Here is a 26,375-nt window from a genome sequence, read left to right as displayed (position 1 = left end):
CTATCTACACAATGTTTTCCAGAAAATAGAAGGCCGGGGTACCTGGGTGGCTCAGTTGGTTAAGTGTCCGACTCTTGGTTTCCACTCAGGTAATGATCTCAGGTACTGAGACTGAGCCCTATGTTGGGCTCTGCACTGAGCACAGAGCCTCAAAATTCTCTCTCCCTTTCTTTCTGCCCCTTCTCCCCCAATTAATCAAAAAAAAAAAAAAAAAAAAAAAAAAAAAGAAGAAGAAAAGGGAACACTTTCCATCTAATTTAATAAGACCAGCATCACCAGAATACCAAGACTAGTCAAAGACCATATAAGAAAACTATAGATCAACATCCTTCATGAATACATGAATATCGACATAAAATCCCACAAAATATTACCAACTCAAATAAAAAAACGTATAAAAATAATAATATACCTGAACAAGCGGGGTCTATCCCCCTACCCAATCAAGGCTAGTTCAAAATCCAAAAGCCATCATTAAAATCTCCCATAGGAGTAGTCCTAAAGCAGGAACACCACAGGATCATATCAATTGGTGCAAAAAGCACATTTCACAAAATTCAAAATCCATTCATGATAAAAATGCTCAGTAAAACTAGGAAGAGAAAAGAATTTCCTCAGTTAGATGAAGGGCATCTGCAAAAAACTTCACACTAATATCATATAGTTAATAGTAAAAGACCACATTCCTCCACTATGCCAAAAACAGGATCTGGGCATAAAACAGGGATGCTCACTATCACCACTCTTATTCAATATTGTGCTGGAAGTCCCAGCCAGTAAAATAAGGCAAGACAAAGCAAAAAAGCAAACAGATCAGAAAGGAAGAAATAAAACTGTCCCTTTTCATGGATGACATGTCTACATAGAAATTCCCAAGGAATCTACAAAAAAACAAAAATAAATTTAGCAAGGTCACAGGATATAAGGTCAACCCATAAAAATTAATTGCATTTCTATACATTAACAATGAGAAGTGGAAACAGAAATGAAACAAGCAAAGAAAGACTCAAGCATAAATCTAACATGTACAGGATCCGTATGTCGAAAACTACAACATGCTGAAGAAAGAAATAAAAACCTAGGTAAATGGAAAGAGCTACTATGTTCATGGATTAGAAGATTCCACGTAGTATAAAATGTCACTTCTCCCCAGTTTAGATTTAATATTACATCTTGATTTAATATCATATCTGGTAAAATGTTGTTTCATATCCAATCTAATACATATTTCATATACTTTCAATCAAAATTCCAACAGAATCTTTTTTGTACATATGAATAAACTAATCCTAACATCTATATGGAAAGGTAAAGGAGGTAAAATAGCCAAAACCCTTTTCAAAAAGTTAACAGTTTACTGAACAGTTTAAGTAAACACCAAAAGGAAGAGGGGATACTAAAAAGCCAAAGAGTCATCCTGGGCACAATTTAAGGAACACCCTCAATGTAGCCAACATCTATAAGCCGCAGGCAAATGCCCTCTTCATTACCTTCCACATAATCTTCAGCAACGTAGCTGTGCTCATGCAGGATCTCCTCCATGCGGCTGAGTGTGATGGCTGCCAGGTGCCCAGGATACTTCAGCTGCAGGAGGCGCTGGAGGTAGCCAGCTGCTTGGCTTCCTCCCAGATTGATGCGTTTGCAGTTTTTAGCATCTAACCTACAATCAAGGAATGGAAAACAGTGCTGACGTTTTTGGCAACATGGAAGAAAGAACAGGGACCACTTGGTGGGGAGACTGAGAGAAGGGTAACAGTCCAGATGAACAAAGAAGAAACCAACCAGGTAAGGGAAGAGAAAACTTTACAGATGAAGGGACTCTAAAGTTCCCAGTCTCTTACTCAATGCAGGAATTCGTAGTTCACACCCAGACACATGGCATCTAACTTCCAGTAAGAGTCTCAGAAGGAAACAAGGTTAGATGGAAAGATTGTGCACTCTGAATTCAGACCCTAATGTGACTTGTCAAGCATTTCTCAACCTGTGGGCCTTGTAGAATCAGCTGGGGAAAATGTTAAACATACTAATTCTCAGGACTCCTTTGCTTTGGGGCAGGCCCGGAAATATGCATTTTAACAAACTTCCCAGGTAAGTGCAGCAAAGGCTGGAGTTTAAGATCCCCTCCCCTAGATACTCCACTTTTACTGATGCATAAACATTAAGGAACCATGCACATACTGGCTTACTGTAAACTAAAAGGACCTGGTCCCCTTCACATGATATAAAGGGAAAGAGAACCAGAATAACATTTTTCTTAACATGAGAAAGAGGAGCAGAGCACTAGGGTCTTGAAGCATAATGAAATGCTGCCGCTATATCATGCTTCACCAGCAGATGCCAGCATAGAACAGGCTACGCTCCAATGTGCTCATTTCTTAGCTTTCAGGTAAAACACTTTTCTCTCAGTATGATATAAAAATAACAAGGTTATTTTTAATTTCTGCATATTCTGTTTACATAAAATAGAAAACTCTATACATCAGGAATGTTTGGTAATATGTAAAAGAAGTATTATCTTCATAAATTTTTGTAGAAACTTCAGAGAAAATACCACTTTAGTTCTAAATAAATTCAACATTTATTTTGACTTAAACATTCAGACTATAATCTTCTAGTTCACAAAGTGCCATCACCTACATAATTATTTCATCCTCAGGGTGAGGATGAAATTAGTTTCTAAGAAACCCTAAGAAATTAGTTTCTCCCAATTTTACATGTTAAGCAGCTATGTGAAGAGGGTAAATAACTTCACCCTCAGCAGGGCTGCAAATCCAGGCCTTCAAGGCCAAAACCAGGGCTCTACTTCCTACTTAAATGCCCTTTATGCACTGAGAAACCTCAGAGAGCACCATGCTGGCCTCGTCTCTTCTCTGAGCATAAAAGTCCAAACATAAAATGAAAACAGCTTTAAAAATGAAACTACCCTCACCTTTTATCCAACTTGGAAATGTTTTAATAAGTACCTGTATTACATGCCAGGCACTATACCTGGAAAAAAAAAGGTCTAAAAAAAAAGGTCTAAACAATCATGATTAAAAAGCTTTAAATAAAAAAATAACCTCTCAATAATAAGGTGACTCCAGAACATTTCAAAGACATTTTTATGGAGCACCTACTACCTGCAGGTACTATGTGAGCTATCTTGCCATAGTTCAAAATAGCAAAATTCTAGAATTGTGGATTTGGCCCTCGCAGACCATCTACTGCAACTTGGCCCAGGAGATCACAAGGATGGAAGGTGGATTGACTAAAGTCACATAGTCAAGTATGTCAGAGCCAAGCCCAGAGGCCGGTTCACAGTCCAATGCTTGTTCTTTCCACTCCACCTCTAAAGTGGGCCCCCAATAAATGTTTTCTGAATGTTTCTCAAAACAGCACTCAAATGCTGTCAAGGCTACTCACCTCCCTTCTAAGATGGGTAAAATATGTGTACACTGGTATCCAGATGAAATGATGAGCCCACTGGAAATCAAGTTCTTTGGCTTATTGTGGTAAAAGCTGAAGAGGCTGTCTATTCCATAGGCAACCTTAGGGATCCCATAGCACTCAAAAAGAAGCTCGGACATCATTTGTCGAGAATACAGTGGGTTGCACACAGCTTCTGTCAGAACTATGGGATGATCGACACAGCCCTACTTTGAAAGAAAAGAGAAAACAGACAAGTAACAAAAAACACTCTTTTCAAAGCACAAAAAGAAACCAAAGTCCTACTGTAAAGACTGGATTTGCTTTTTGGTCTTTAATCAAAAATCTGACCAGAAGCAACTGTAGAATACTCACCTCATCTCTACTGGAAGTTGTTGTAGAAAATATGAAAGCAGGGTCAATTTAAGGTTGTTAAGTCAAACTCCCTCCAAGGTGTCAGCAAACCATGTCAGCTCTGTCTTCGATTTACCTTCAGAACCCAATGGCTTCACACCACATCCCCCTCCCCCAACTTCCTTCGTGTGTAAGTCACCACCACCTCTCACTTGGGTTATGGCAACAGCCTCCTAACTGACCTCCTGGTTCTACCCCCTATGCCCCTTGCCAGTTTGTTCTGCATTTAGCAGCTACAATGATCCTTCTGGAACAAAAGCCACATCCCTGCCCTTGCTCAACACCCTGCCATGGCTCCTCATTTTATGCAAGTAAAAGCCAAACGTGATCTGCTCCCCCCACGCAGCTCTCTGACTTCCTCCTCCACTTACTATTCTCCTCTCACTCTGGCTGCTATCAGTTAGGACTGGGGCACATTCCTGCCTCGGGGCCTGCTCACTGGCTGTTCCCCGTGTGGAATGCCATTTGCTCATTCACATGGCTGCTCCCTCAATCACCTCCTTGAATCCTTGCTCAAACAGCACCTTCTCCCTGCGTCCTATCCTGACCCCCCGGGGGGGGGGTGGGCGGGAAGTCATCCTCTCCTCTCCTCCTACCCTACCTGAAAATCTACTACCTAATTCTAGTTATTTGCCTTTTCATACTAGACTGTCTTTTTTCCATTCTAGCTCCAAAGCACAGAAAAAATGTGTCACATTCACGGATGTATTCCGAACGCCTAGAAAAGTGCCTGACACAGAGTGGGGTGCTCAAGGCCGAATGTGTGCTGCAAGGGAGGAGGAGCGCTGTGTGCCCACTGCTGTACCCCAGGAGCCTGGCACACGGCGTGCACACGTTGGGCGCTTACGCCTTACTCGACTGACCAAATGAATGAGTGAATGAGCAAGTGAGAGCTCCTGTAGTGAGGACGACCCCAGAGAGCCCAGAGCGCGGAGCCGCGAGCCCCGCCCCCCCTCCCCCCCCCCCCCGCGTCACCTGCGAGGAGACACCCAGGTGCTGGAAGCTGTAGTCCAGCAGCAGCTCCTGCAGCTCCAGGTTGACCGGTACGTTGCGGTCGAAGGGCGAGCGCAGCATCCAACGCAGCGGCTCCAGGCTGCCCAGCGCGTTGCCCACCTGCGGGCCCGCCCCGCCCCGCGCCCCGCCCCGCCCGCGGGCGCACACAGCGCGGAACTGCAGGCGCGGCTCGGGACCCGGGTCCGGGCCGGGGCACGCCCAGCCAGCGCGGGCCTGGAACGACCCGTTGTCCAGCACGAGCGGCACCGGCAATGGCCCGTGTGCCCCCGGCCCGGCCTCGAGCACCGGGTCCGGCGCGGCGCGGGCGTCGCGGAACGGGAAGACGTTGGCCACCGCGCCGGCCGCCCCGGCCGCCGCCATCTTGGAGCGCGCACGCCGCCGTCCCCGCCCCCTTCCGCAGCGTCGCCCAGGCGGCGCCGAGCCCCGCCCCCCCGCAGCCCGGCCCGGAAGGCGCAGGGTCCCGCCCCGACGGCGAGGAGCGCCCGCCGAGCCGACTTTCGCTACGCCCGGCCAGCCTTGCGGTGACTCGCCGCCTGCGACCCAGACCGTGTGGGGATCGCTAGGCCCCGCCCACCTTGGTCTCGCAGTCCCGCCTCTGCTTGACCTCGCCCCGCCAGCCGGCCTGGCCACGCCCCTTCGCCGCAGCCGGGACGCCGGCCAGTAAGCCCCGCCCCGGAGCGTGACGCCACCGGGCCCCGCCCCGAAGCGTGACGCCACCGGGCCCCGCCCCCCCGGGCTCCGGGACGCCTTCTCGACCCGCCACAGCCCGTTTTCCCCGTAACTCGCCTTCACTCCTCCTCCCTCGCCTGCAGCCCGCGAAGCGGACTAGGGGAGCGATAGTGTTCAATTTCTTTTTATTTTTTTTTTAAGATTTATGTATTTATTCATGAAAGACACCGAGAGAGAGAGACCAGCAAAGACACAGGCAGAGGCAGAAGCAGGCTCCATGCAGGGAGCCCGACGTGGGGCTCGATCCCATCCCGGGGCTCGACCCCGGGGCTCCAGGATCACGCCCTGGGCCGAAGGCGGGCGCCAGTCCGCTGAGCCACCCGGGGATCCCCCTCGATTTCTGGCCCAGCAATCCTGCTACGCACTTTTTCACTTCGTGAAGCTTCATCGTACTGTCCACTTATGATTTGTGCACTTTCCTGTAATATTTTGTGATACAATAAAGCGTTTTCAGAGGTTTATTATTATTATTTATCGTTTATTAGCTCCCACAGACTGTGCCCTCCCACTGAGACCTCAAAGACTTAGGAAAAGAGGAGGTGGGTAGAGGGATTGGGTGACGGGCACTAAGAGGGCTTGTGATGAGATGAACACTGGGAGGGTGTTACACTCTATGGTGGCAAATTAAATTTAAATAAAATGTTTAAAATTTTGAAAAAAGGACTAATTGATCCTCAATATGTATAATCTCTCTTCCTTTTGGTGACCTGCCAAAAGGGGTGGTAACCTGCCCCCTCCCCACCCTGCAGGAGGTCATCTAGTATGACTATATGACTAAATTCTGGCCAATGGGCATGGGAGCGGAGGTAATGGGACACTCCCCCCCCCCCCAGCTCTAGCTCTAAAAGGATTGGGCGTTGTACTGTAAGTTGGCAAATCTAATTTAAATTTTTTAAAAAATGGAGACCACAAAATAAAGTCTACACAACGATGGATTATATATGTACAGGAATATATTTTTAACAGGTAATGTATTTATGAGGATGTTTTCTATTTCCGATATTCATGATTACAATTACAATTTTTGCAACTGTTCTCTACATTTCCCAAGTCAATGACCTTTAAACCATTGTCAGGCATCAATGTTTCACTTCTAAGGCATAATCATTTAACGGACAAAAAATTAATTAATTAGATTAAATACAATAGGGGCACCTGGGTGGCTCAGTGGTTGAGCATCTGCCTTTGGCTCAGGGTGTGATCCCCAGGGTCCTGGGATGGAGTTCCCTGGCACCCTCTGCATGGAGCCTGCTTCTCCCTCTGCCTATGTCTCTGCCTCTGTGTCTCTCATCAATAAATAAATAAAATCTAAAAAAAATAAATAAAAGGACTGAGCAAGCTCTCCCTTACTTAATTTCCCTCAGCTAGCAGTATACAAAGGTTTACAGCAGCTGCCTTGACTCTATGCTTCCAGTTCTGGAACACATTACTTTGAGAGGAAAAAAGCAAGTTAATTATAAAAGACGGCTCTGAATAAACATCTTAAGCAGGAGATGAGACCTTAAACCTTTCTCAAAATCTCTGTGAACACTTCTAGGCCAGACTGAAAACTAGCCAAGTGGCAAAATCAGATTAAGGGTGTTGCCTTCCAACACAAACCCATTATCTCATATCTGAAAGTACTCATCACTCATCCTTGAGCTGAGAAAGCAGGAATAAGCAGAAGACAGAGAATAGTAAATATATGTGAATGTAAGTTTAAGAACTACATCTCTACATACTAACATGGAAAAGTCTTCAAAATTTAGTTTTAAAAGAAATAAGTGAAGGCAGTACAATGTGTAATGGACTCCCTTTTTAAAAAGGGGGAGTAACAAATACATATGGTTTTGCTCATATTTTCATATAGATAGAAAGGAAACTAATATGAGTTTACTTGTAAAGAGTTGAGCCAAGGGTCGCCTGGGTGGCTCAGCGGTTGAGTGTCTGCCTTTGGCCCAGGGAGTGATCCTTGAGTCTCAGGATCAAGTCGCACATCGGGCTCTCTGCATGGAGCCTGCTTCTCCCTCTTCCTATGTCTCTGCCTCTCTCTCTGTGTGTCTCTCATGAATAAATAAAATAAAGTCTTTAAAAAAAAGAGTGGAGCCAAGGTGGGAGGATCAGGTGGAGGAAACTTTTTTACTGCACACCTTAAAACATTTTCAGCCATGTGAATGTATTACTTTTTCACACACACACACACACACACACACACACACACACAAGCACTATGTCTAAGAAAGGTAGCCTGGATTCTTGATCCCACTTCTTTGCTTCCATATAATAAGAGGATAATAATCCATACCATCTGCCATGTAACTTTAAAAGACCTCTCACCATAGTCATTGATCCTGGGCTTGGTCATGTGGCTTGCTTTTAGCCAATGATAACCAAATGTAACCTAAGCAGAGGTTTTTGTTGTTGCTTTTTTTTTTTAAGATTTATTTATTTATTCATCACACACACACACACACACACACACACACACACACACACACACAGAGGCAGAGACCGAAGCAGGCTCCATGCAGGGAGCCCGACGTGGGACTCGATCCCTGGTCTCCGGGATCAGGCCCTGGGCTGAAGGCAGCACTAAACCGCTGAGCCACCCGGCTGCCCTGAGCAAAGGTTTTAAGTGTGCTTTGTGGTTTTAGGCTGGTCTCTTGCACTCCTGCTATTAGTCATGAGAAGAACATATTCTGAGTCTAAAGAGGATGGGAGACACCTGGAGCAGACCAGAACTCAAACAGTGGCCAGGAACCAAGTTCAGCTGACCTGCAACATAAAGTTGATCTGCCCTGTGGCCACATGAACAATAATACCAAAAATGTTTGTTCTTATAATCCATCAAAATTTTGGGTTGCCATGCAGCATCATCATAGGAGAACACTGACAGACACACTAGACCAATGGTGCCCAATAATACTTCCTGCCATGATGGAAATGTTCTGCAATGTCCAATGCATGAGACATGTGTGAGTGGTGCAAACGAGAAGCTGATTTTTTAATTTTATTTAATTTTAGTTTATAGTTAAATTTAAAAAGCCATGTGTAGCTAGTGGCTACTCTGTTGCACAACAAACACAGCACTGGTCAAAATCTATGGCTGTGGTTATTTGCCTACAGAAATGACTAGAAGAAAATAATCAGAAGCCTACTGTATTAATTTCTTACAGTTGGAATAATAAAACACCACTAACTAGAATGGCTGACACCAACAGAAATTTATTCTATCATACTTCTGGATGCCAGAAGTCCCAAATCAAGGTGTTCACAGAGCCATGCTCTCCCTGAAGATTCTAAAGGAAAAAATTTGTTCCATGTTTTTGTCTTATATTTTGATGTTGCTTGTAGTCATTGGCTTGTACGCACATCATTTCACTCTCTGTCTCCACTGTCACATGGCATTCTCCTTGTGTGTGAATCTCTTTTCCCCTTCTTAGAAGGATACCAGTCATATTGGATTAAGTGCCCATCCTACTTCAGTATGACCTTATCTTAATGAATTACATCTGTACACCCTGTTTCCATCCCACCCACAGAGTGTTGTTGGGAGCTGCTGGAAATATAAAGCTCTTCCACCTACCACCACCACCATCCCCCTACCCCTCGATCTTGGCCTTCAGCACTACTGGATCATCCTGCTGGGTGTTTCCGGCTAGAGGCCTCTCCTCTTCTGGCCCCTCCTGATCCCCACATCCTGGTAAGGATGGCACCCACTGTGCCTCACTGTGGGATCAATCACAGCTAGGCTCTTGAACAGACTCTGTCCAAATCTCTAGGAAGTAGAGCTCATCTCCCAAGCCCTACCTCACTGAGATTAGCATGAGGCAAGTGAAGTATTTGCTCAGAGAGTAAAATTTAAGAAGGTGCAAAAAAATTCAATAAGATATTTGATAAACTATTTTCAAAATCAAAATTCGAAACAGCTATAGCATTCAAAATAAAATGAACAAAATAATAAAATTTGAAATCGAGATCCGATTGTTGCTGATATTTTCTTTTGCTTCTGACTCGATATGGTGAAGCGTAGACTATTATCAGTCCTGTGCTATCTGAATGTCATCATCATTACCGATCCTTAGTGCTTCAACAATAGGGAAATACACTAATGTCTGCAACTTGGAAAATGCATTTTATTTAATTGCTAGTGGATTGCTAGATGGACAGATGGATAGCTATGGGATAGATATTTCAGCATTGTAAAAATGGTAATTGTTTGGTATAGGTGGTGGGCATGTGGGTTGTCAGTGTAGAATTCTTTCACCTTTTCTGTATGCTTGAAACTTCTCATAATGTTGAAAAGGAAAAAAATAAAAGCAGTGAGAACACCCAAGGCTGGCTTTTTGGGATCCAACAAGCTCTCTATCCTGAATCCTTGGATGTCCATATCTGGGTTTTCCATCACCCCCTCACTGGCAGTGAGGACTAAGCCATCTAGCTGGTCTGTCCCCTCTTTGATTGAGGGCCTCTCTCTGGCCCTTGACCTGAGAACCTTCATTCCCACCAACAGAAAGTCAAGGATCCTCTCAACTTCCTGACTTGTCCCTATAAGCCTGTTGGGCTCCCTCCTGAGTCCCTAAGGCAGGAACAGATCAGTCCCTGGGGTAAGACCTGTCATTTAATGAAGCATGTTCCACAACAGAGCATTCTTCTATATTTGAGGGAAAAAACTATCAAAACCTACTTTTAAAATATGGAGGACCTGAAAATAAAGCATAGAGATAAACAGTGATTATCAACTGCAGGGTGGGAGGTGATGGGTGGCAGGGAGGGAGGAAGCATTTAGAAATCTGGTGTCTGCAGGAAAGAGTTTACCCAAATTCTAAAAGCAGAGAGCCTTCTTTGAGGGCAGGCAGCTTGGGCTTTCACCACTGGGGGACAAGGCAGGGCCATCTGGGGACCAGGTGGTGGCAACTCTTGGATTCCCCCAGGGGCAAGGGTCTTGGCTCCAGGCCAGGGTCTCAAAGTGTTGAGCCAGGTACACCAATGCGTGACTGACACGGATGCTGGAGGGGACCACTTTTCAGGATCTGCACAAAGAACTGATGAGTTACTGATGGGCACTGATGGGCACCCTGGGGGCCCCCACCCCCTCCTCAATTCGACCCCCTAAGGAATCTAGCTAGGCCTAACTGCTCCCTCAGACTCTGAAAGTGCCCTTACTGAAGACCCGAAGCAAGATTGGAATGCCTCCTTTCAACTTGTACCCACATACATTGGCGTGTTGGAGGCAGGGGTGCAGGGATGGATCTCAGCTCCCTATTTCTCCCTGCAGCCTGAATGCAAGTCAGAAATAGACGTACTACCAATGGGGGTGCTCCTATAAGGCTGGCTGTCCTGCCCCCATCTCACACAGGACCCAGGCTCCTGAAAGCTGAGCACAAAGCCTGGACCAGAATGCTGGGGACTGGATCTAGGCAAGTCCGAGGAGGTGGCACTGTCTATGTGTCTCATTTGTCCTTCTAAAGATAGGAAGGATGGAGCTGATGCACGTGATGCTCCCACTTCCCCTCCCACTGCAGCAGTCCTGGCTTTTTCTGAAGACTACAGACTGCCCTGAGACTCAGAGCGCACCCCAGGGTCAGTGGACCCACTGAGGAGAAGTGGCAGGCAGGGCAGGCAGGGCTGGGGGTGGAAGGGAATCACCTTCCAGGCCTGGGGGACATCAGAAAGCTGAGGGAAGCTGGAAACTGAGGTTCCTCTGGCCAGCTCTGGATCCTGGACAAACAAGAATAGTGACAAATGGTGATAGGCAGATGACAGTGGGCAACTCAAATGACCCGTTTAAATCGTCAGAACCCTCGGCAACAGAGGGGACCAGATCTTATCCCTTATGTTCCATGGCTCTAGAACCAAGGGTGGTCCGAAGTCACCTCTGTCGCAGGCACACATAAACATACACGTACACACACACAGAGGCACACATTCATCAAGACTCTCACAAGACACAGATGCAGGCTTCTCCACACTCCAGACGCACATCTTTATATCTCCTACACAAGCGCGCCAGGCCCCCACAGCCATTGTAAAAGGCAGGGAGAATGGATGTTGTTCTTAGGCATTCTCACAGTTCTTCCTTGTGTACAGATCTCATCTAGAGAAATTGTTCCAAACTAGTCCTCTGCCTTGGTGGTAGAGACCAAAAACCTTTTGCAGGGCTTCTCTTGCAGTAAGGACCCCAGGAATGGCCCAGCCTTCCTGCATTCCTTGGTCCCATCTCTTAAGACTGACTACAACCCTCTCCAATGGGTTCAAGACCGGCGCTTTGGAGTGGGATCTGTACCAAAAAAGGACAGGATTCTCTAGGTAAATTAAAAAAAAAAAAAAAAACACAAAACCTCAAACAGGCTGTTCAAGAAGAGGGGAGACTGGGACTCTAATTGCTCAGGCTGTTTATTCTAAACAGCCAGATCTCTTCGCTGTGGCTGTGTAAACTTAGCTTGGACTTAAGTGGGGTTCTCCAGGGTGAGAGATGCCTGGGAGGTCAGGTTGGCCCCTGGCCCTGGGAGCCTCAGGAAAGACACCTGCTGATTTCCTTTATAGTTCTCCTCACAGTCCACAGCCAAGTGCAGATTTCTGCATGCCCTTATTTGTTGGCTTTTTCTTTCCCTCTCTCTCTCCCAGGATTGGAAGTTAAAAGAGTCCCTGGAATTCTCAGATGGATCCAACCCCTAGGAGGGATTCAGAACAAATCTTGTCCTGGTGGCTATAGGGCTGCCAATGCCACACAAATCGCTGGGAGCAAGGCATGCTCCTTCCCCTGCCTCCCCCAAACGCCTGGAGAGCCTCCTCCTCTTAGTGAGGACCATCCTCACCTCTTCACTCCCCAGGGTTCTCTCAGGCCCCTTTACCTACAAGTGCTCCTTCACCTACCCCGGCTTCACCCTACCTGGCCAAAGCCGGTTTCCCCGCGGTCCAACGCTTTAGGATCCCGGGGGGGGGCACAGAAATGCAGAACTGACACGAAGGGCGGACGCCTTTGTTTCTTCTTTATTTGCGGATATAATTATGTACCGCACTCTAAATTAGAGATAGATTTTTTTTTTCTGATATACATTTCATCTTATTCACCACGAGCACACCACACGCACAGTAGAACAGTTCCACAACCTGATAAATTGCACAAGATGAGTTTGGATTCCTGAAAACCGGCAGGCAGGTCAGCCCTGCCTCGGCTTCTCCCCTCCCCGCTTCGCCGTAGGAAATCGCCCACCCGAATCGGATTTCCCGGCCAGCCTTTCCCTCCGCGGGGTTGAAATGTCTCTGGAATGGGAAGCACTCTTGCTTGGAAATGGCTGGGGCTGCAGATTCCGAGCACTGGATGGCTGTGAAATGTCCCCCCAAGGTCAAGTTTCTGCGCCTGCGAGCTGCGCCCCCTCTCCCTCCCTTCCCACCCGCTTCAGCGACAGGGGCCGAAGAGTCGGGGTCCCTCGGGGAAGGACAGAAAGCCCGGCCCGTAAATTCGTCCCCGCCTCCCCAGAAACTAGGGTGTTGTGGTAAAGAAAGGACAACAGAAACGCAGACGCGATGGATTGTGGATTCCTATCCCCTCCCACCCCCCATCCCCAATAATCAGAAACTAGGAACCAGAGATGTTTGAAGCTTGGCTTCCCAAGCGCGGCGGCAGGGCGCACAGGGCTGGTGGGGGTGGGGGGGACGGTGGGAAGGGCGCGGGGGAGCGGGAGCCCCGCGCCCTAGTCCTCCGCGTTGGTTCGGTAGGCCTCGATGAGGCCCTCCAGCGAGTGCACGAAGCCGGACACGCTGCAGATGCCACCGATGACGAAGATGGCGACATCGAAGAAGACTTGGTGCCACAGCAGCTTGCGCCAGAGCAGGCGCAGGTGGAAGAGACTGGGCAGCAGGAAGCAGAGCCCGGCGCCCGTGAGACTGCCGGTGAGGCCCATGAGCAGCGCGAAGTGCGGCACGTAGATGGCCATGAGCAGCGTGAAGACCACGAGCGCGCAGCGCAGCGTCAGCCCCCACGACTTGAGGCGCCCGTCGCCGCCGTAGCAAGCCGGGAAGAAGGCGCGGCTGCCTTCCTGGAAGAGCGACTTCTCCAGCACCTCGACCGCGGCGAAGAAGGGCAGCGGGTAGGACAACAGCGCTTTGGCCACCAGGAAGATGTTGACCACGGCACGGATGGACCCGGGCAGGTTATCCGTGATGACCTCCTTGGTCTCGTCGGCCCAGGTGAGGTAGGCGACCAGCGCGAAGAGGCCTTTGAGCACGCAGGCGGCGATGTGCGTCCAGTTCATCATGCAGTGGAACTCGCTGGGCTGCTGCATGTTGCCCTCCAGCGAAGGCAGGAAGATCTGCGACGTGTAGCTGAACACGATGATGCCAATGGAGATGGGGAACTTCTTGACGTCGATGTAGAACTTGACCTTCTCCCAGGCCCAGTCGCGTGCCCGCGAGAGGCAGTAGGCGATGACCAGGATGTTGATGACGAAGTGGGCCAAAGTGCACAGCAGGCTAAACTTGGACACCGCCTTGAGGTTCTTAAGGAAGGCGCAGGGCAGCAGCACGGCGGTGGCGATGATGGACCAGGACTTCTGCGACACGGGCAGCCCCGGGAAGCTGTTGTACATGAGGTTGCCGCTGACAACCACGTACAGGATGCAAGTCATCACCAGCTCGATGATCTGCGCTACGTTCACCACGCGGCCTCCCAGCGTGGGGAAGCGCGGGGCGCAGCACGCGTTGGCTATGGCTACGTAGGAGTCCCGCACCCGCACCACCTCGCCGTCCTCGTTCTCCTCGTACAAGCACGCGATGAGGATCTTGCCGGTGTAGCAGCACACCACGGCGGCGAAGATGATGAGGAACAACCCCAGGTAGCCGCCGTGCAGGATGGCGTAGGGCAGGCCCAGCACGAACATGCCCTGCGGAGCGGAAAGGCAACCAGACCCGGGAGCTCAGCGGCGCAGCCCCGCTCCAGGGGACCTGGGGGCGTGGCTTAAGGCAGTAGCCGCAAGGGGGAGCTAAGCGGAGTGAGAACCCGGCGTAAACCACCGGGAGGTTTAGAGGTTAGAGTAGGCTGGATTGGGGGTGCACCGCGGCCTAATGAGGGAAGCCGGGGCGTCGAGTCAGAGATGGAGTGCGAGGTGTTCGAGGCCGGACCTGAGAGGGGAAAGTGCGCTCAAGGCTGGGAGGTGCGGAGGAGGCTGAGTGTGGGAGGGTCAACACACCAGGAGGGAATGCTACATAAGATAATTTGTTAGAGATAAGGGGATGGAGAGGTCGTGGCTAGAGATGGGCGCTGAGGAAGGTAGAGAGCTGGGCCCAAGTCATTGGGAAGAGAGGGCGCGGGATTTAAGGTGGGGCTGGAATGGGATCCAGGGAAGCTCATAAGAGCCTATGGCCAACTGGGGAAGAACATGAAAGCGGCAGGGAGAGAAAAGAGCTAGGGTAGGGAGGAAGAGAGGCTGAGGGTGCGAGAACGCGAAGCAGAAGGAGGCAAGGAGGCGGGAATGTGAGGATGCTCGAAAGGGCTTGGGGGGGGGGGGGGCAGGGATGAGGCCAGAGGCGCCGGGAGTCCTAGGGCTAGCCCCGAGTAGGGTAGCAGAGGCTGAGGCCTGAGGAAGGGGCCGTGAGTGGTAGAGGCTAGCAGGATAAGGGGCCTCCGGGGGAAAGCGCGAGCCTGTGAGAGTCTAAATCGAGCAAGCGTCAAGCTGTGGACAGAGGCGGGCGGACTACGGAAGGAGGGTTTGGAATCTACAAAGCGAAGAAAAGCTAACGAAATCTAGGGTTCCCGCCGTCTCCAAGCCTCCAGGTCCGCTCCCTGGCCTCCCTCGGGGCCTCCGGAACGGGGCCTTCAAAGATGCCCCTGGCGCAGGCGCGGGGGGCCAGGAGGCGGTCGCGGTCCCCTGCCCCGTGGTTCCGCTCGGCCGTCTCGCAGGGCCCGGGAGCAGGAGGCGCCTCGGGTCGAACCACTCAGTGCGCAGGGACCTGCGCAGCCTGGTTCCCCAAAGCACCCACGCAGCGGCCTTCTGCTCCCGAGAGATCCACGTTGTGCGCCCCAACGACCGTGAGCTCCGGGGACGCCAGGGGGACCAAGCCACAGGGCCCGGGGGATCCTTGGGTTGAGGCCTCCTCCTCCCCTCCAGCTGCGGCCTGCCTCCCTTTGCCAGCTCCTGGGGTCGTTAGGCAGACTCCAAACCCGCTCCCAGCGGAGTCCGGCGCCGCCTGGTGGGGAGTGGGTCCTTGCGGGTAGGGTGAAGGGGTGGCAGGCCTGGAGACCAGAGGTTGTTAAGAGCATCCAGAGGCGACTTCTCCAGGGTGACCCGCAGAGAAGCTGGTCACCTCTTTGCGGCTTAGCCGGGATTTCGGGTGAAAGGGGTGAGTCTGTGTGCTGCAAGCGCGGAGCTACCACAGACCAATTGTGCTTGTGCGGGTATAAAATTATGTGCTTACTTTTGTGTACACCTGTATGTCCCCAATAGGGCTGCACCTGAGAAGGTGGGCTGGATCCTATTTGCATGAATCTGTGCTTGTATGCATGTGTATGTTCAAACAGGTTCGTGCGCGTGTTTGGTATGCACGGGTATGTGCTTGTGTGGGGGCGTATGAAGGTGCGTTTGAGGATAATCTTGTGGTCTATATATAGCTGCATGTCGTGTGCACCTGTGCCCAGCGTTTGTTCTTGTGGGAAAGGGGTATATGACCAAGTGAGTCTGTGCCTGTGTCGGGGGAGGAGAGTCCCAGCTCAGCAGTTTCCCTCTCCTCTTTCCGTCTGAAAATGCAGCTGTGAATCCATTCCGGAGTCCCCCGAGACACGGTTCCCTCCAATCCTGATTTTCTTTCTTCCTCACCCCTCTCCTCTCCCCTCTTCCTGTTTCCCTCCCGTCTGCAGGGTCTGAGGGCAAGTGCCTCTCAAACCAAACCCCAGCCTAGCAGTCCTGCGGCTGGAGCCGCAGGAGGGAGTGAGGGTCAGGGCGGGAGACATCGATTTGTAGGGTTGTAGATACCCGCCCCCCCCCAAAGGCTGGGAGGGATGGGGGGTAGGCGAGATCCTGGGTGCGGAGGGGGTCTCTCGGCGGAGATCGAGATCGCCCGGGGGGACTCGGCTGAGGGTAGAGCCTGGTGCTCCAGAATGGGAGGAGGTGGAGGGTGGGGGCCGGCAGAGCAGGGAATCCCGCGCTCACCTGGATAGCGTTGGTCACGTTCCAGCCCGCCTCCCACGCCGTGATCTTGGGTTTGTCGTGGCCCCCAAATTCGCCACCAGCCCCCATAGCCTGGTCTTTGGAGCCCGAGGGCGGCAGGGGCGCGCCTCCGCCGCGCTGGTAATGGATGTCTCCCTCGACGGGCGGTTCGGCGCCCTCGTCGCCGCAGGGCTCACCCTCGGTTTTTAGGATGTCCATCTGCAGGCCCTGACGGTGCTCAAAGTCGAGGTCGTCGCAGTGAGCAAAACCCACCGCTTCCTCGTCGGTGGCCGCCTGGAAACCCATTCTGGCGAACATGCCGCTCACCTTGGCCTGGGACTTGTTGGACACAGTTGTGGCCACATTGGACAGCTTGCTGCGGAGAAGGGTGGCCATGGCGGCGGCGAGGTCCGCGGAAAGGACACAAGGGGCTGGGGACGCGGGGGACGCGCGGCAAGGCGGCGAAGGCCAGGGGGGCGCGAGGCCGCTATCTTCGCTCGCTTTCCCCGCGGCGCCCCGAGGCGCCCTGGCTCATGACCCTCTCGGCTGGCGTTTGAGGCTCGCTCGGAGCCCACCCTGCGGGCGGGCAGCGGGGCTGGCGGAGCGGCGGCGGCGGGTGCACTGCGGAGCTGCCGCGGGGCGCGCGCTGGGCTGCGGAGGGCGGCGGCGGCGGCGGCGTCAGAGCCGCTACGCGAGGCTGGCGCGGCGCCCCCACCCGCGCGCGGCCCAATGCGCTCCCGCCCCTCGGAATCAGGCGGAGGGCGGGCTTTGGGGAAGGGGGAACACCCGGAGGCGGGGGGTGGGGGGGGAGGGCGACGAGAAGAGACAAGGGGCTCGGAGGGACTCCTGAGAATTGAGATGGGGGCCGGGAAGGGCGGCCGCGGGGTGGGTGGCACCGAGTGGGAGCGCACACGGGGAAGGGGCTCAGAGGGCACGGTGGGGGCCGGAGTGCTGCATTTCTGGGGGAGGTGCTAAGCTCGGATCCTAGCCCTTCCCACCTCGCCACCGCAGGGAGGGAGGGGGCCGAAGCGTGCTGATTCTCGCGGTCCCGCTGCCGCGACTACCCCCTCCAGAGCCCGAGAGCCGTTCGGCCCCAGAGCCTCTGGCCAAGGACTGGTCTAGACGTCCAGAAAGGCAGCGACAAGTCACCTGTCTCCGGCGGCGCGGGCCGTCTGGGCGTCGATCCGTACCCGTTACGCACACTGAGACCTGTCCGCAAGCCCCCCTCGAGGGCAGAAGTGTCCGTCCTGGGCCGCTCTCAAGGATGCTCAGCCTGGCCTCGGTCGCCGGGCAGCTTCAGCCCGTCCAGGGCCGCTGCGCTGGAAGCGATTCTGCGGCTCGCTCGCCACCGACCGCTCTCAAAATGTGAGCAGAATGGAGGCGAAAGGTTGGCCTTTCACTTTCTTTGCGTTTGGGAGCGTGGAAGGAGGCAGGACTTCTTGAGGGCCTCTCTGGACAGCCTCGTGGCGGGTCTGCGAATGTCCACGCCGCGGAGGGGCGCAGCCGGTGTCGCGCGGCGAGGAAAGCAGGGCTCGCGGCGGGCCCGGGGCGCGCAGGTGCGCGGGGCGCTCGCCGCGGTGCTGAAACCCTGGACCGGTGCCGTTGAGCGCGGTGCGTGTGTGCGCGCACGGGTAAGAGAGCGACCCGCAGACAAAGACCGATACTGCATCAGATACAGCTACGGGCCGAATCTGAGCGGACTCCGAGGGTGAGAGCTGGTAACCGTGTTTATTCTGTAGATGTGTGGTTTCGTGCGCATTTGAGTCTCTGCGTGCGCAGAGCTTGTGTGTTGGATTGTGTGGTTAAGTGTTCCCGAATGGGTTGCCTGCGGTTTTGCCTGTGTGAGCCCTTTTGTGGTTGTGTCTCCCTGAGGGTCCACCGCTCGGTTTGGGTCCCTGCCTGTGTTTCCAGCTGGGCTCCCGCAGGGATTCTTCTTGAGCCTGAGCTGTAAACAGCGGCTTTGCAACCCGGCCTAGGTGGAGGACTGGCGGCTGTGACTGGGGTGGGGGTAGGGGTAGGGAGAAACTGAAGCAAAGGGGAAAAAAAAGGGATCCCCTATTTCCCCCCTCTCGAGGCTCTGTCTCTCTGAGAACCCCAGTCTCCCCCTCCCCTGTAGTATTTCTAGATTAGCTCACGCCAGCGCACAAGTAGGGCGGCCTGAGGGCTTTGACCAGCGAGTTGGAGCTGCCAGGACGAGATAGGCTTCCCCCTACTCCCTCTCCCTCACTGTCAGCACCTCACAGTCTTCCAAAGCAGCTCCTCTAGAGTTAGGGAACCTCCACCACATTGGACAGAGATGCTCTTGATCCCACCCCAGGCACACCCCCCTTAAATTGCCCCAAGAGCCTGCTTTCCAGAAACCAAGACAGAACCACCCCTCCATAACCTGAAGAATCAGTCTCCCTGCACCAGCTGTTGTGACAAGAAAACCTTTCCATAGAGCCAGACCCCAAACACAGACCCTCCAAGTCATGCTTTGACTCAACAGACAGAACAGAAATTCTTCCTCCTCAAACATAGACCGTCTCCTCCAAAGAGACTTGAAGTAGAACTCATCTCCCATTGCAGAGATTTGCCCTATGCAGAGACCCTCCTCTACCCCCATCCCCTAAGGCTGGGGAAGAGAGATCCTTTTCCTACAGACTACTACAGACAAAGATCTTTACCTCCTAATCCTCAGCTGCCACCTTTTCTGTTCGAGGTGAAATTCTTTAGTTCCACACAAGGTGATGTGGGCAGAGACTAGGAGTCCCTAGTGCCTGCCTCTACCCCATACACATCCAGACCTGAAGATGGCCATTGATGCCTTCTTTGACAAGTGAAGTAATGACATATATGTATCAGTTGATCATTGCTGATTTATGTGTAGATTTTACGAGGGTCCAAAATGCTTACCCTCTCTTTTTCCCTTACGATGTCCACTGCTATAAGACCCAAGGGGAGCTGTGCAGTTCTTTCATTAGTGAAAAATAGGGTCATTCATTCATTTATTCATTCAGCAAACCTTCTCACTGCCCTACTACGCATGTGTCTGTCTTCCCACTGTTGTGGAAGCCACCAAGACATGTGAAAATGGTCTCTGCCTAGGCTCCCCACCACAATTCTTGGGTTTGTGAAGACATCAGAGGGCATTCAGTCTAATCATCCTTTCTGCGATGCTTAAAACATCCTTAAAGCACTGCTTCTTTTACAGATAAGCACACCCAGGTGTGGCAGTGAAGTGTCCTGCTCAAGGTCACCCAGAGTCTAGAGTAGAGCCAGGCTAGGCCCCAGGAATCCTGATGCTCCTCTGATACCTTTCCTTCCATGACCTTGTCTGTCCTTCCATTTCCTCTTCCTGGTTGTTTGGTATTTGCCCACCACACCATCAAGAGACGAAATTCGAAGCAGACATCCATCTCTCTGGCAGTTAGATGCCAGCAGTTGGAGGAGGAAAGCCTTGTATCCCTCTTTTCTGGCTAATTGGGATAAATGTCTCTTCTCTGGCCAGGGTGGCAAGCTCCCAAGCAGCCCCTCCCTTGTTGGAAAATTCTGCTCCCTTGTACTAAAAATTCTGCTCTTAGTGTACTAGCTGTGTGACGTTGGACTACTTACTTAACTTCTCTTAGCTTCTACTTCCTCATCACTAAAATATGAAAATAATAATAACAACCTCATTTGGTTTTTGAAGGGATTCAGTGAGTCTTGTATATAAAATGCCTAGCAATGAATGCTCAGTGGCCAGTTCATGATAGCAATTATTCTATCCTTGGTGTCATATCAAATGGCCATATCTCGTTGTTCAGGGAAAAGTGAGTGTACAAGAAAAATCCTGTGATGGGTGTGAAAGTCAGGGTGAGTTGGCATGTGCACTTTTCTGTCTTTGCTTCACCTCTCTGTCCTCACCCCTTCCAGGGAAAGGAATGGACATCAGGTGTTGGGCAGAGGGAAGGGAACCTGGCAGGCAGCCCCAGGAGGCAAACAGGACAACCTGCCTAGCTGGTAATGAGCTAGGCGTGCTCTAGTGAAGCCATCAGCCTCTAGATTCTCCTGACAGCTCCTCTAGGGGCACCCTCTCGAGAGGAATTTGCAGCATCGAAGCCCCCTGCCTTGAAACACAACGCACACATATACACATACACTCGCATAACAGAGAATGACAAGGCAACTGACAGATGGACAAAGAAATGGATTCAAGCACATTGGCAGATTTACACTGGGCAGCGCATACAGATCAAGGACAGGGCAGCACATGGACACACAGAAGATTTGACCCAAGATTGCCTGCCACACAAAGAAACCAGGACAGACACCCCTCGATCAATGCCCATAGGTACCACCACCCAGATAACAGCCTTGGACACATGGCAGCACGGGACAGGCATATACATAGGATCACACATCCAGATTCATGCTGAGACCCATATTCAGGCACCCCCAGTGCAAGAATATCTCTATAGGATTACTAAAGGGGAAAAGAGGGGAGAACAAAGAGAGGAAAGGGGTGGAAGAGACATAAAAAGGAACATGCCAGAAGAGGGAAGTGGGAGACAGAGGAGGACATGCCCGGCAGAAGCACCAACTAGCAGGGCACAAAAGAGACAGAGATGCTACATACAGCCTTCCTCTTGACCCATGCCAGGGACCCAGTCCTGTGACTAAGAAAATGGGAGCTGGGAGGGAGTGTGGGGAGGGAGCACACCTTGGGAGTGGGGGTGCGGCTCTCCTCTCAGGGCCATACAAGGTCCCACAGTCTTGAGGGGCGTGGGGGATCCCAGGACTCCTGCCAAGCCCCAGGAGGTGAGGACAGTGTTCTGGATCAACCCTGCAACGTGGGCCCAAGTGGAATGCACAGCGCTCTCACAACATGAGATCCGTCTCTGTTTTGTTTTTTTTTTCCCATTTCTGTTTTTGAAGCTTTCAGTACCCAAGGGGTTAAACGCCTGGCAAAGGGAGATGGAAGCCACTTTTGGGGGGGGGATAAATAGGGTTAAATAGAACTGGGCTTATCTCCCAGAGCAGGCAGTAACATGGGGGATGGGGCAGGGAGCCCTTGAATTAATGGCCTGGAAAGCCAACATCATGAGCATCATTTCGGGGCTGAATGATCACAGACAGACACCCCCTCCTTCTTTTTCCAGAGCAAGTTCTGTCGTGAGCCTTTTCCTGCTGAGGGGACAGGTGCTGGATCTATAAATCATCCTTCCTCCCTCAAGCTGGGGCATTGGTTTTCCTACAGCTGGAGAAAGCCATGCCTACCTTGCCCAAAACCAGAACTCAATTTCCTGATGCTGTATCTGTGGGCACAAGGGAGGCAGGGGGCAGCAGGGCTGAGGGTTCCAAGCGGGCAGCCCATGCTTGAAACAAAGACCTGATTCTGGGGGTAGCCCTGGTGGCGCAGCGGTTCAGCGCCGCGTGCAGCCCGGGGTGTGATCCTGGAGACCCGGGATCGAGTCCCACATCAGGCTTCCTGCATGGAGCCTGCTTCTCCCTCTGCCTGTGTCTCTGCCTCTCTCTCGCTCTCTCTGAATGAATAAGTAAATAAATCTTAAAAAAAAAAAAAAGACCTGATTCTTCCCCTCTTTAGTGTGACAAATCAGGTGGGACCATGGAGGGTGTAAGTGCTGCCTCCAATAGCTCTGGGTAAAACATATTAAAATAATTAATGACAAAATATTAGTGGTTTTCCTTGTTAAATTAGCATCCCATCTCTGAAGGCATGCTGGGATGATGTTCAGGGGAGTTCTGTCTCAGAGCAAGGGAGGCTGGATTTCCAAACCTTCTGGGTTTCTAGACTCAAGCTTTCTGTGCGGATGGCTCTAAGGAAAAACCAGGGAACAGGGGAAGTGGGGACCCAGGCCTGGCCCTCGGCAGCCTTGGAAACCAGAAAAAGCTGCCTGTAAAGGAGGACCACCTGGACCAGACTTGGTGGGTTAGAGCAATGGTTTCTGCCCCTTTCTGAGAACATAGCCTCCTGTTATGGTGGGAGGTGGGGAGCACAGTGACATGACTCCCCGAGGGGTTCCCAGCACACATTAGACACTCAATAAACATTTGTGGGGTTTAATTAAATCCATGTCACAAAACCGTTTGCCCTTGTGAACTTTTAATTGGCTGAGGAAACACACATACACAGTGGCCAAAATCCAGCTCTGAATTTTAGGATCTGTAGCCCCTCTAAACAGATTCATTTTTCACACCCACATCACCTTCTGCAGGGTTGAAAGTTAGTCAAACCTGATGTGGGAAACCAAGACAGAGGAAAATTATTAAATTTCCTTACTACCTATACAGCCTATTGACAAGTCCTTGAAACAGAGTGACATTCCTCTAGGGACTCAACTGTCTTGATGTTAGTACTTTGCTAAGGGCAAAAGGCAATGTTAGCCTGACCCCCAGGATCCTGTAAGTCTATTTTAACATATAAAAATTCCTTTAGAAATTTCCTTTATCTCTAAACTGCCTGAATACATGTTGGCAATCATCCCCAAGCACACGGCTTGGAGAGTGAACCCATATACATCTGAAGGGTCTCACGACTCAGGTTTTATTAGATGATAATAAATGACTTTTTCCCAACAATAGCTAGCCCCCTCAAGGTCCTGGTAACCTTGTTTCCAAAATTCCTTAGAGACTTACCCTATCCCTGACCTCCTCCCAACTTGAAAGTATATAAGGGGCCACTCCTCATGACCCCAATGCAGCTCTTTCTGCCCACAGGTCCTGTCCCTGTGCTTTAATAACACCACCTTTTTGTACCAAAGACGTCTCAAGAATTCCTTCTTGAACCCTAATGTCTTTTCCTACATACGGACATGTGCAAGATGTGATCTTTGTTCAGAACGTGCTTGGGGTGCACACTCAGATTCAGGGACTCCTTTCGAGAGCACTCAGTGATCCTAGGAATCTGTGGATCACTGGTTATAGCAACTGGGAGAGACAGCTGTGGGGGAGGTTCTGACTCTGGTGAGCTCTGCATTGAGGACCCTGGGCTCCAGGAGTGCAAAGGGGCTGGGGAGATGGGGGTGTCTGACCTCCTGGACCCTCAAACCTTGCTTGCTGTCTCTGCCATGTGAGGACACAGTGACAAGGTGGCCATCTGCAGACGAGGAAGAGTCCTCCCCAGAAACCCACCCTGCCAGACCTTGATCTGGGATTTCCAGCTTCCTGAACTGTGAGACGGTGAACATTTGTTGGGTAAGAGAGCAAGTTTGTGGCATTTGGTCAGATAGCTAAGACACTGAGTCACTCTGTCAGCCCCTGACCAGCACTAACTTAGTGGGCAAAGATTTTTCTAGGTCACAAACCCTTTGGACGTCTGATGAGGTTGAAGGTCCTCTTTCCAGACGCATACACATGTCACACAGGGTTCCAAAGCCTCTATAGCCTGCCCATGATGACTTCATGGCCTCCAGCTTAAGAAGCCAATCTGTAAGTTTCTTTCTCTTCCAGTTTCCCTGAGAGCTGGAGTCAGCCGAGGTGTCAATGTTACTATTTAGCAAGTGTTTATGCTATGCAAGTTCTTTCATGATTCCCTTAGAGCATCCCTGTGAGCTTGGATTGGTTTCGTGTCCATTTACAAGATGAGGACACCGGAGTACAGAGAGGTTAAGTAACTTGCCCAAAGTCTCACAGCTAGGTTGTAGTGGATCCAGGATTCAGAGCTATCCTTGTAAGTTCAGTACTCTAGGTGAGTCCTCCTAGTAGGACCTGGACCCTGGGCTCCAGGGAGGGGCTGTAGTCTAGACTTGGCTCCCACTGGCCAGATGTCTCTCCATGCACTGACTAGTGTATATGTCTACTCTGGCCACCCTCTTCTTCCTCCCGACTATACATGCAACTCCTCTGGGACAGGGAGATGGAGAGGCACAGAGCAGGTGCTCAGAAGAGCTTGTGGGTGTCACTAATGTCTGGATGCAGGCTGGCCTCAGAGGGCTGCACCCTGTGTCCTGGGCTTTCCAGCCTCAAGAGAACATGGTTCTTCCCCGCAGGATGGCTTAGCCCAGCACAGTTGATAAAGACTCCTTGGACATCGATTGTTTCCTAACCTGAGGTGTGTGAGCTCTCACTCAGAATTGGTTCATTCTGTGTTATATTATTATTTTTTTAAGATTTTACTTCTTTTTTAAAAAGATTTTTTTTTTTTTTTATCGAGAGAGAGAGTGAAGACGAGCAGAAAGGGAGGGTCAGAGGGAGAGGGAGAAGCAGGGTCTCTGCTGAGCAGACAGCCAGACAGACACAGGGCTCAATTCCAGGACAGGGCTTGATCCCAGGACCCTGGAATCAACCTGAGCAGAAGGCAGATGCTCAACTGACTGAGCCACTCAGGCGGCCCTAAGATTTTACTTTTATTTCTTAAAATATTTTATTTATTTATTCATGAGAGACATAGAGAGAGGCAGAGATACAGACAGAGGGAGAAGCAGGATCCACACAAGGAGCCCAATGTGGGACCCAATCCTGGAACCCCAGGATCACGCCCTGGGCCAAAGGCAGACCCTCAACCACTGAGCCACCCACGCATCCCAAGATTGTACTTTTAAGTTATCTTTACACCCAACATGGAGCTTGAACTCAGAACCCTGAGATCAAGTGTCACACACTCTAGCCACTGAGCCAGCCAGGCGCTCCTATATTATTTTATATCTAAAAAATCTACCAGCCAAGGGCAGCCGGGGTGGCTCAGCGGTTTGGCTCTGCCTTCAGCCCAAGGCCTGATCCTGGAGACCCAGGATCGAGTCCCGTGTCAGCCTCCCTGTATGGAGCCTGCTTCTCCCTCTGCCTGTGTCACTGCCTCTCTCTCTCTCTGTGTGTGTGTGTGTGTGTGTGTGTGTGTGAGTGTGTGTCTCATGAATAAATGGATGAAATCTTTAAAAAAATAAAAAATAAAAATAAAAATGAAAATCTACCAGCCGACTCTAGGTCTTCTAGATGACCAAGCTGCTGTCATTGTCACAGGTCTCATGACAAAAGATCAGCGGGGGGCTAAATGCTGCTGCATAGAGAACCATACACATTGTGCAAGTGGCGATTTAATTTCAGCAGTGCATCATCTATCATATTAAATTAATTGTGTTGTTTTTAATCTTTTCATTTTTTAGCTTTCTTTGTATCCCATTGGCACATTGTCTTAGCTTTTCCTATTGTATAGAGCTAAAAGGATAAGGATTTCTACCTAGCTTTATGTTTATACATATTTCAGTATAATTGTAATAAAGATAATTCATCAATTGTTGGGAAGGGGCTGTGATTTGTTTTTCCCCTTTAAAAGTGGCTCATGTCTGACTCAAGTGTGAGAAGCATGCATTTAATTCATTCTGACCAAGTAGAAAATAAGCTTCACACATTGGTGCTCTACACACAGCCCCTGCCACCTGGACGGGTCCCCATCCTCAGTTTGGCTCCCCCACTGCTGCCTTCGAGGGGAAATATGACAGCGTAATGAACAGTTGTACGACGTGCTATAAAAAGGCAATTAAGGGAACTATTGGACTGGGACAAGCCAGCGTGACCTGGTTAATAGCTCTGAGCAGAGCTGGGCTGTGGGGAGGAGGGGCAGGAAGAGGGGGAGGGGGCTTGCTGTTCCACAGTCGGGCTGAGGCTGAGCATCCACTGCGTGTGCTATGTACCCAGGGCACCTAGGCTGGCCTTATGACCAGTGGGTCCAGGGACAGCTTGAGGGGGATGTCCGTTCTGAGCTCAGCTCTGGAG

General features: G+C 50.9%; 2 protein-coding genes across 2 annotated transcripts in view; both read right to left on the bottom strand.

The window, feature by feature from the left end:
- Positions 1–5,193, bottom strand: part of ACTR5 (actin related protein 5) — a 36,464-nt gene extending 31,271 nt beyond the window's left edge. The window contains exons 1-3 of the mRNA XM_072801873.1: positions 4,795–5,193; positions 3,403–3,632; positions 1,491–1,660 (exon numbers count right to left, since the gene is read on the bottom strand). Coding sequence (XP_072657974.1) covers positions 1,491–1,660; positions 3,403–3,632; positions 4,795–5,193 — 799 coding nt within the window. The remainder of the gene's footprint in view (positions 1–1,490; positions 1,661–3,402; positions 3,633–4,794) is intronic.
- A 7,319-nt stretch (positions 5,194–12,512) lies between these two features.
- SLC32A1 (solute carrier family 32 member 1) lies at positions 12,513–17,339 on the bottom strand. Its single transcript, XM_072801013.1, has 2 exons — positions 16,689–17,339; positions 12,513–14,426 (listed from the first exon to the last, which is right to left on the bottom strand). The coding sequence occupies exons 1-2, from the start codon at positions 17,079–17,081 to the stop codon at positions 13,239–13,241; spliced, it is 1,581 nt and encodes a 526-aa protein (XP_072657114.1). The 5' UTR covers positions 17,082–17,339; the 3' UTR covers positions 12,513–13,238.
- Positions 17,340–26,375: the final 9,036 nt, after the last annotated feature.

This window comes from Canis lupus, chromosome 26 (genome assembly GCF_048164855.1).
Source record: "Canis lupus baileyi chromosome 26, mCanLup2.hap1, whole genome shotgun sequence".
NCBI lineage: Eukaryota > Metazoa > Chordata > Mammalia > Carnivora > Canidae > Canis > Canis lupus.
Note: the sequence above shows the minus strand (reverse complement) of the source record. Positions and strands in the feature narration are given on the sequence as shown.

What these genes read in the sequence shown, in the direction of transcription:
- SLC32A1 (XM_072801013.1), bottom strand. Translation starts at nt 17,081, where the DNA reads ATGGCCACCCTTCTCCGCAGCAAGCTGTCCAATGTGGCCACAACTGTG. An exon ending in ACGTGACCAACGCTATCCAG is followed by an intron (nt 14,427 to 16,688) that starts GTGAGCGCGGGA and finishes TCCGCTCCGCAG; the next exon opens with GGCATGTTCGTGCTGGGCCT.